Source organism: Acartia tonsa, chromosome 7 (assembly GCF_053477335.1).
Source record: "Acartia tonsa isolate MP-2025a chromosome 7, ASM5347733v1, whole genome shotgun sequence".
Classification (NCBI taxonomy): Eukaryota; Metazoa; Arthropoda; class Copepoda; order Calanoida; family Acartiidae; genus Acartia; species Acartia tonsa.
The window spans coordinates 37,551,270-37,561,784 of NC_137266.1; the positions used below are offsets into that span (position 1 = coordinate 37,551,270).

At 34.8% G+C, this 10,515-nt stretch overlaps 1 protein-coding gene across 2 annotated transcripts; it reads right to left on the reverse strand.

The window, feature by feature from the left end:
* Window positions 1–268: 268 nt before the first annotated feature.
* On the reverse strand, window positions 269–6,760 carry LOC145323695 (RNA-binding protein squid-like). 2 transcript variants are annotated; one of them, XM_080166145.1, is made up of 7 exons: window positions 6,579–6,727; window positions 5,297–5,662; window positions 3,875–4,077; window positions 3,244–3,319; window positions 2,833–2,955; window positions 1,196–1,303; window positions 269–833 (listed from the first exon to the last, which is right to left on the reverse strand). In XM_080166145.1, the coding sequence occupies exons 3-7, from the start codon at window positions 4,024–4,026 to the stop codon at window positions 549–551; spliced, it is 744 nt and encodes a 247-aa protein (XP_080022271.1). In that variant the 5' UTR covers window positions 4,027–4,077; window positions 5,297–5,662; window positions 6,579–6,727; the 3' UTR covers window positions 269–548. The 2 variants fall into 2 exon arrangements, with proteins under 2 accessions (XP_080022271.1, XP_080022270.1); XM_080166144.1 differs by lacking the exon at window positions 5,297–5,662 and having other exon boundaries at window positions 6,579–6,760.
* Window positions 6,761–10,515: the final 3,755 nt, after the last annotated feature.

A 10,515-nucleotide genomic window follows, 5' to 3' on the forward strand; every position in this document is an offset into this window, starting at 1 on the left:
GCACAAATAACAGGACAATAATAATATTAATAATATGTTTACACAAGATTGTAAAAAGTAAACAAAATAACATGTACTAGAAGTACAACTAAACTAGTACACAGAGTACATCTCTACAACTATTAAGAGTACAAACAAGGGTGTATAATAAAAATTAAGTGTCAGATATTACTATAAAGAAATGCATAGCAAGCAAACAGAAAAAAGCTAAGGAAAAGATGTTAATATTCTGAAACCCTGTGTATGATTTTCCTAACGCCTATTCTGCTCGGTCACAGCAATTCTTTAATTTTTAATCTCATTGAACAATTTGATAATGTAAATAATAAAATAACAGCATTTCAATTAATATGAAGAAAAAAACAATAATACATTACTTATATGTTACGATAGTTAGGCTTTTAAGTTAATCTAAGGTCGACTTTTGCAAAGTTTTAAATTTGCACTGTAGACATTAGAAGAACCGTTATGACCCAAAAAAAAGGTTAGGTACAATGCTCTCTTGTGAAAACTTTGGCATACGCTTGCAGCAGGCGGACCACCAAAGTCTAGTATGGCCTTCCACGTCCCCGCCCTCTTCCACCGCGACCGCCGGCTCCGCCGCGCATTTTTCCACCAGCAGCGCCGCCTCCAAATCCGCCCCATCCGGGTCCACCGCCGTAGCCATAGCCAAAGTCGCCGTAACCACCGAAACCGCCATAGCCTCCGTACGGGTCGAATCCCCAGCCGCCCATACCGCCGGCTCCGCCACCGTAACCCATCATGGCGGCGGCAGGGTCCTTTGGCGTCACCTTCTTGATCTCGAGTGTGTGCTCGCCGATTGTGGTCTCGCCCTGAAATATAGATTCAACGTCAATATTAATCATGGCATTTTGGATAGGTAAATAATAATGTTTCATTCAATTTCCCCTATTGTTCGTAGTCTACCATAGAAACCCCAATCCCCCAGCCCATTAGTATAGAGTTATAGGGAACTAACTTCAGAGTAAAGCTTTTAGAAACAAGTGTCTGCAGATGTCTTCGGCATCTCGGGGCTAACAAAACTGGTTTTAATAATATGATTTTATATTCGTAGAAAACTTAATATAAAACGATACGATACATGATTTTTCAGTAAGGCTTAGAACCGGTTCTAATCCAACGGATATTAATCGGTTTTTAAGCCATACTAGAAACATATATATCATATACAGACCTGCTTGACAAGATCCTTGGCCACGTGCTCCCTGGCAAAGGTGACGAAGCCAAAAGACTTGGGCTCATTGTCCTTGCTCTTGTCCACGGGGCGGGTCACCTCAACAACCTATTAAATAAAATAATATAAAAAGTTAGGTCAGTTGGGCAGGGGTGTATATTCCCCCAGCTGCAAAAATATTTATCCCCCCCCCCCCATAGTTTTTTTTTATCCCTGAGGAGGGAAAATGGTTTGCGAACTCTTTATTTTATTCTTTATATTATCGTCCCTCCCATATATTTTTCTAGTTTTTCACCAATGAGGTGAAAAAATGTTAAAAATTATCTTAAATTTGTTTCATTGTTTATTCCCGCAAGGATCCGCATATTTTCGGTAGGATCCAAATCCGCACTGACCAAATTTTGAGGATCCGGATCCGCAAAAAATCAATGCGGATCCGAAACCCTGCCTCTCCCCCTTCAGAAAGGGATCCGATGCAGAATATACAATGCATACACCGCTGGTAAACATTAATTTATCGCATTACCAGAATGACTCTTGCTAAAGATAAAAGATTAGTACTTCCCCCATCCCCGAGAAAAGATAAGTAACATTTTTTAAAGATTTCATAATAGCAAAACAGTGATAAGTGACAATGACTTATCTTATCTATTTAAGATAGAAATTTAACTTGGAACGGGAGGAGGGGAAGACAACTTGAAATGTATACCCCTGAAAATATGTTATATGGGTACCGCTTAATAGGAACAACGACCTTCATATTTATCCATATCCAATATAAAGGGGAAGGGGGGGGGGGGGGCGAAAGTGACACTTTTTGAAACCAAAACTAAAAGTCAAATGAACTCAACTAAAAAAAGTTACAGGTCTGACACTTTGCATGGCAGTTGCTTTATAGGGGTACAATATGGAACTGTAAAGAAACGGCGTCGCAACCGCCGAAAACCGCCGAGAAAAGACAAAAAAAAAATTCGGCGGGAAACGGCGGTTTTCGGCGGTTGCGCCGCCGTTTCTTAACAGTTCCATATTTTACCCCTATAAAGCAACTACCATGCAAAATCTCAGACCTGTAACTCTTTTTTTTAGTTGAGTTCCTTTGTTGACTTTTAGTTTTGGTTTCAAAAAGTGTCACTTTCGCCCCCCCCCCCCCTTATTATATTAGTTTGGCTAACCTTATTCCTTAATAATAACCAGGGATCTTGAAGGATTAGACAATGGATGCTAAATTGTTGTACAAGTACATCCTTATTAGTGATAGTTTAAGACACTGCTAGTTTGGAACAAACCAATTAAAATTCAATAGAAATATCCAAGGTTTTTGACTCTCTGTGCCACCAAATGAGATAACAAGGTAAAAACTTTGGGTACCAGTGTAATTTACTAGGGAGGGAGGGGTCATTGGGCTGTTAATTACACTAGTATAAAACGTTTTCTTATTCATAAGCTTAAGAACTTTCGGGACTATTATTGAATTTTGATTAGGTGGTTCAGTAAGTTAAGTTTCCTAACGTTTCAACCATCATTTGTAATCTACGGAAGGGGTAATTTTATGCATAATTGGGGATGTACATCAATTTATTTGCTATTGTCTTATCCATTTAGTTTAGAATCCTGATATTTACAGTCCCTGAACTTACCTCTCCGAATTGTGAGAAATGAGCTTGGATGTCCTCCTTGGAGAGAGCGTCACCAGCTGGCAGCTTACCAACAAAGATCTTGCCCTGCTTGGCCTCAGCCTTCTTGCAGGTCACCTTCTTACCCTACAATATATTTATAATTGAAAGAAAGCTCATCAAAAAGTCAAAGAAAGTTTAGGATAGTTTCAAACTACCTATCTATTTTTTTGTCTTTTATGTCTCAATTTATCAGTCTTTCGACTACCCCCGCCCCCCTCTTTTAATTTTAGTGTTATAATTTTAAACCTTTCTTGGACCTAGGAGAAGCTACCCTGTAAAGAAGAACCTGATCAGTTCGACAGTTAGTGAGATCCTTCGGTGCAAACTTGCACACAGACCGACATCCTGTTACTTTATTATATGGATAATTACCTTGACAACATGTGCGTCATTGGCCATAGCTGCGTCAATAGAGGACACTTCCTTGAACACGATGAAGGCGAAGCCCCTAAACAATGTAAGGTCAGATAGGTTAGGTAGTAAATAGGTACCTAGGTACTTTAGGTAAACAAAAGTTACAGATAGGGAATTTAAGATTACGTGCATAAGTATCACAGCATTACAGAAATAAAAACACATCTGGTTTAGCTATTACTCCGTTAACTTGACCAACTTAAGATAGTATCTGCACGTAGCTACCTATTAACTATACTAGTGCCCTATAAAATTCAATAACTCATATGCTAAGAATGATAGGTAGATAAGAAAGAACTGAAGAAATGTTAAAACATTACAAGTCTGGTTTTTAAAGTTTGAAAGACTTTGAGATAAACTCTGAAGTTACATTTTCGAATAACAAACATCAACCAACTACTTGATTTTTCCCCATACAGAGTTGTATGCCCCCTTTCCCCTCCCCTCAGCATTGAAAATAAGGAAATATTCCTTTTTATACCGTTTTAATTGTAGAAAGAAATAAGAGGAATGGTGGTTGAGAAATTGAAGTAGGATGGAAAATATACACCTATATTACCTTCCCTAAAATCCCTGAAAAATTAAGTACCTGGATCTTCCAGTCATCTGATCAATCTTGAGATTGATATTCTCAATCTCTCCAAACTGTCCAAAGTATTCCTTGATATCCTCCTCCTTTGCCTCCTGGGGGAGGGCGCCCACAAACAGCTTGCGGTCATCCTCATGGGTCTCGGCAGCCATTTTGGTGTGTGTGTAAGTTTAGCTCAACAAGGAAGGAAACAAGAGAGGCGCCTGAAATATTTTATATAGTTAATTTTAGAAATAAAGTTAGAGGTTGAAAATACATAAATGGATTTTAAGTCTGGATAAAATATCTTTCAAAATTATGAAAACTGTTTAATGTTGAAAACAAAATAGTTAACGAAATAATAGTCCTTTTCTTGCATCGTATTTTAGACAGCATACCGCGGATTTTAAAAGAAAAATCTTAAGATTATAACCAATTTTATTAGCCCTGTTGGGCCGAAGGACCGGGCTAAATAACCAGGTATTAATTTAGATTTTTCATTTTAATATTCGTAATAAAATTTTCTGTTAAAGAGGTTATACAAGATTTGGCCGAGAACCGGTTCTAATCCAGCAGATATTGATCAGTTCCGAAGCCAAACTGGAAAAACCTTCATGGGTTTAATTTTGGTTCCAAAGGGGAAAAAAGTAGAAACGGCATGAAGAATACCTATACAAAATAGAAAACACAAAAACAGACAAATTAGATGAATTTTTGGGGTAATTTTTTTTAAAAATCCATTAAAGTATTTTCAACCATTTACAGTACCAAAAGTTCACAAAAAATTAAGACTTAAAGTATATAGAAGATATGGTAAACAAAATTAAGAAAAACAAAAGTTTACAAATAATAAAATAAAAAATAATTGATATTTTGGTACAGTCTCCTCTAGACTGTTGATAGTAATGTTGATTTTAGTTTGATTTAATTTTCACAATCAAAATGGCTAGGTAGGTAGGTAAAGTTTATTTTTATTCATTTTGAAATCACTTGAAAAGTCTTTTGGTGTAAGGATATAAATGTTTATGAATCAAACAGTCTCCTTCTTGCTACAAATTAAAATATTATTAGTAGCAAAGCTACTATATAATTCCAAATGTTTTTTTTTAATTTGACTTCTGGAACAAAACTGAAATAAATTGCCTGAAAAAGAAAGCAAAAAAATATTTTCTAGTCTAAGTTTTTTGGTATTCCAAGTCTAAAAACAAATCGTATAGTAAGTCAGTGTAGCTTAACAAAGATTTAATTGATGTTATTTGAGATTGCCAACATAAAAATACTGAATCATGTCCATAAAGCTACGATTTGTTAATAGAATACTTGTACCTTACCCCTGAATGGTAATAATCCTTTCTTTTGAATAAATTTGAGTATGTTTTTTTTGATGAATGGCTTTAAATGGAGACTTTCATGTGTAAGAATAGTGTGTGCAACCTTTCTTACCGTTCCACATCTCAGCATATGGAGGACATCAGCCACCATCAATCCATCCACCACAACCCTCCACCCCTAGCCACTCCCCTCGCGGGGTGGCTTGACAGGGATGGGTAAGGTTCCACGCGCTGCCCCCATACACCCCTTAGTTTTGATTTTTCCATTGTGATTTTGATTTTACTTTTGTGTTTTAACTTACGGTTGCTTTGCATCATGAAGAGTCAGTGATTTTAAAGGGTTTGAGATTTCATTTTTTTATGTTTGAGTTTAGATTAATATTTTCTAAAGATAACAATAATGGTAGGTAATACAATTAAAAAAATAAATACAATAATGAAATAAGAACCCACAAAAAAGTTCTGGTTCCAGTTGGATCTAAAATAACACATATATATCAATATATAATAGTACTAAGTAACTATGTATCTATATAGGAATATTTTCATGCTAATAAAAGATATTAACAGGAATCTTAATGATAAATTGAAGTACATCCCCCAAATTTCATAGACCAAACATATTGGTTAAAATTTTGGTAAAACAACAGTAGAATTGATGAAATAAATTATAGTTTTAAATTGTCCTATTAAAATACATGCAACCCAATTTTGAAAAAGGAAAAAATTAAAGTCATAACTCCTAAAAATAAAAAAAATTATGACAGTTTCAACTGTTAAGGTCAAGTATTCCAACAAAAGATCGATACGCTAGGGCCACTGTGAGACAGACAGATATGTTTAAATTTTAGTAGGGAAATCACATGAAAGGTTAATTAACAATACCACGGGAAGTTTTGACAATAAGGGCGGATATATTAACCCCCACCCTTCCCAAGTGCAAATTATAATAAATATGAAAAAATATGTAAATAAGAAAATTGTCAATAGTATGTAACAATAACATAGGCTATATATAAAATAGGTATAATTTATTGAAAAAAATGTTTTCAACAAAAAGGAACATAATAAAAACTAACAAAATATTTTGTATAGGTAAAAGATATAGATAAATATTACTTAAAAAGCTTTTAAGTTAAAAGGTTAATTGTCAAATAATTGTTAAAAGTATGATATTTACAAGACATTTTATTTATAAAGCAAAATCTTATCTATTATAATCACGTGCAAAATATAACATAAAAAATGCAGAATTAACTCATTAATTGTCTAAAAATCGGTACAAAAATACTTTTATTTGATTCTTAACGAGTCTATCTATGAATTTAATCATTAAATGGCACTTTTAACCATTAAAAAGATGTAAAAATCATAAAACATAAAAAGTTTGCTACCTGCAAAAGCGTGTGTTGAGAGTCGGGAAAATGGAAGAATTCAAGATGGCGACTATTTGTTGTTTTAGTGCCGGCTTCACTTACAGCTAGGTCCATAGACAATAAAGTATAATAATCACATCATATAATGGGACTGTAAAGTATCCAAATCCTAATGTTAAACTAGTAAAATATGACCCTCGGAACTTGACTTTGAAGGGAAAATTAATAGAGAGGTGGAAAGGGGAAGTAGGGGAGAAATTAAGTGTTTATATCACTTACCAAAATATTTTTATAATATTTTTTCACATAAAATATATTTTAAGCATTGAACGATTAAGATTGTCCATTGAAGCATTTTTTCAAAAAAATATATTTTTAATTTTTTTTCGCGCATTTTTAAAAACATTTAATTTGCGGATTTATAAATACATATCAGGAAACATGTGGAGGTGGCTGGAGGAAAAGGGAAAGGAGAAATTCGAGTTCCGTGTAAGGTAATCAGGGATGAAAGGACATTGAAGAATGCCTGCGGGGGATTCTTAAATTGCGGTGCCCGAGCCCTGTGGGGCTAACTTGTATATGAACCTAACCTTTTCTAACCTCTCTAATCCTGTAAAGCTAAATGTACTCTTTAAGCTCGTTTCTTTTTTAAAAGTTCTCAAAAATTGAGATGGGTTGTCGATAAATTCTAAAGTAGAGAGAGGGAGGTTTTTTTGTCAGAAAGGGGTTTATCTTTCGCTGATGACTCTTTAAAAAAACGCGTAAAATTTATTAACAACATAAAAATGCATATATAATGGTTATCTGATTTTCAATAAACTAAAAGCAACAGAGTTATCCTTTTATCCGTGATGATTGGGGAGAATGGGGCCTAAAAACAGGGAGGGAGTTATTGATTCGTTTTGGGGAAGGAAACAAGAACGATATTATTCAGAGATCACTATCATAAAACAACATAAAACAGAAAAATAGGATGTTTGCCTGTCTATGTTTATGTAATGAAATATCTCGCGAACTGTTTAATCGATCATATGACAAGACAATGGACGAAAAATGAATTAATAAGAATCAAAATTATCCCTTCTGCAATTAAAATTATGTCTATGATACAAAGTAGAACGATGTCTGTCTGTCTGTTTGTTTGTAGCGAAGGATCTCGCTAACCGCTGAACCGATCGGGTTCTACTTTACAGGGTAGCTTATCGTCACAGAAATCTTCTTCTTCTTCTTCTAGGGCGTTCTGTACTGATAGTACACTGCCTACTGCTCGTGCGTTTGCACTAACAGTGTCTGGCCTACATCTTTTTAAGGAGAAAGAGAACTCGGCTACTGATTTCCCCCTCCGTTGCCAAAAAAAAAGACGGCTGCAGGTTCCAGGTTGCCCTGTATACATTACAGTTTTGTCTCCTCTGGCCTCCTGGTCGGTTAGCCATCCGGATGGATGTTCCCGCTTGGACCACGTGGAGGTCCGACCATAGAAATCTCACGGAATAGCCTCGCTGTCATCATCAGGCGCATCTCTCTTTTTGACTGTGAAGGCTAGAGAATATGGACACCTTGTTCCTCCATGAATTCCTGCTGTCTTTGGCAAGTTTCTCAGCTTCTCCCCATGTAAATTTTCAATTAATTAGGTCTTTTTCCGTGCTCTGCCTCCAGGTCATTTTTGGTCGTCCCTGTTTACATTTAATACCAGTAGTGGGGTTCCATTTTAAGCACTTTTTTGGAAACCTATTTTGTTCCATTCTGAACACATGTCCTAGCCACCTTAGTCTTTTATATTTTACTTTGGCTTCAATACTATTGCACTTGGTCTTAGCATACAGCTCAAGGTTGGATATTTTGTTTGGCCAGAATATTTTGCAAATTCTTCTTAAGCAACTATTGTGAAATGCATTAAAGGAAGCCTGCAAGAAATACCACGCTTTAACTGCTGAAAGACTGCCACAAGTAGACCAAATACCCCAAATTTGAAGCCTTCAGCTTCTAAAAAAAATGTTCTTGGCATTTTAAAATGACATTTTATGTACAATGAAAATTTTGAAAGAATTGCAATGCTCATGTTGAAAACTTTGAAACTAAACTACGTGGCCTAGAAACAAAATTATAAGCTTTTTTTATCAAAAATTTAGGTTTCCAGTAACTAATTATATTTTTACAATAATAATACCCATTTTTATAGTCAAAATCATTTTAAAAAATTAAGTTTTACTTGCGTTGTACCGAATGTACTGTAGCCAATCAGAAGGCTGAATCAGCTTAACAACCAATCACAGCTAAGCTTGTATTAGTTTACACCTTTGTTTCCGCTATGATTTTCGTTTAAAAATGCAATTTAAATCGAATTTTTTCATAGATTTTGACTAAGAAATGTGGTGTTTTTATTGTAAAAATATAATTAGCTACATGCAATCTAAGTTTCTGACAAAGATAAGGTTATAATTTTGTGTCTAGGCGACGTAATTTAATATTGTTTTTTTCTTTTATGAGCATTGGAAATCTTTCAACAATTCCATTGTACATAAAATGCTATTTTGAAATGCCTAGAACTTTTTTGTTATTGAAGCTGAAGGCTTTAAATTTGGGGTATTGGGTCTTCTTGTGGCAGTCTTTCAGCAGTTAAAGCGTATTATTTCTTGCAGGCGTCCTTTAAGTTGATTTGTTTCAGTTTTTACAGTTCTCCAGCATTCAGCTCCATAAAGAAGAACTGATTTCACATTACTGTTGTGAAGTCTGATTTTTGTTTTCAGAGCAAGTTTCTTTGAATTCCAAACGTTGTGTAGACTGTTGAAAGCAACCCTAGCCTTATCAATCCTGGTTTTAATATCAGCTTTTGAGCCATTTTCACTGCTGATAACACTCCCCAGATAGGTGAATTTGTTGCTTTGATTCAATTGTTCACCATTTATTGTAATAGTTTGATCAGTGTTTGTAGGTAGGTATATTCATAATTTCGGTCTTCTTGACATTAACAAAGAGCCCGACTTGTCCTGCATATTTGACTAGTCTATCTGTCTTAGCTTAAGGATGTTTAATTGTTTCTGAAATCAGTGCCAGGTCATCATTAAAGTCCATATCTTCTAGGTGTCCTAGTATGCCCAGCTGAAGACCACGTTTTTTGTCCTCTATGGTTTTCTTCATCACCCAGTCAATGACCAATATAAATAGAATAGGTGATAAAATGCATCCCTGTCTAACTCCAGTGCTATTTTAAAGAAATCAGATGTCTTATTGTTTCCAACTGAAACACAGGCTTGGAAGTTGTCATAAAATTTAGTTATCATAATTATCATCTTTTCTGGTATACCATAGCTTCTTAGTATTTTCCAGAGTGTTTGTCTGTGTATGTATTCAAAGGCCTTAGAGAAATCAACAAAATTTACATGGAGTGGCTTGTTAAATTCAACACATTGTTCAATAACTGTCCTAAGGGTGAAAATTTGGTCAACACAGCCCCTTCCAGCACGGAATCCAGCTTGTTCTTCTCTCAGTTTATTGTCAATTTTCTCATAAATTCTGTTTAAAATAACTTTACATAGGACCTTGCTTGGGATAGAAAGCAGCATAATTCCTCTCCAATTATCACAAATCTCCCTTCTTAGGTAGTTTTATGATTATACCTTTAGACCAGACCGTTGGTATCTTTTCTTGCCTCCAAATTTTATCAAAGAGATCAGAGCCTCGCTGTAAGATTAATTAATGCTCCCAAATTCCTTATATGACACATAATAAAATGACGCGGCATTGATCTCCTTGCTAAAAACACAGTTGCCAAAACTGAACTTAATATTTACACTACCGTTGACTTATTTCTAACTTTATGTCTAAACTGATTTAAAACTGAAATTTATAAAATTATAACGTATTATTTTTTTTATAAATTTATTAAGATTATTTCAACTTTATATCTTAAATATTTGTAAAAATATGAAAAATGTTTGTTTTGATTTTCATATTT

Excerpts from the sequence above, each read along its gene's own strand:
- LOC145323695 (XM_080166144.1), bottom strand. The coding sequence starts at position 4,026 with ATGGCTGCCGAGACCCATGAGGATGACCGCAAGCTGTTTGTGGGCGCC. Across the intron at positions 3,320-3,874 it reads CAGATGACTGGAAGATCCAG|GGGCTTCGCCTTCATCGTGT; the intron begins GTACTTAATTTT and ends TACATTGTTTAG. Across the intron at positions 834-1,195 it reads CCAAGGATCTTGTCAAGCAG|GGCGAGACCACAATCGGCGA; the intron begins GTCTGTATATGA and ends TCTATATTTCAG.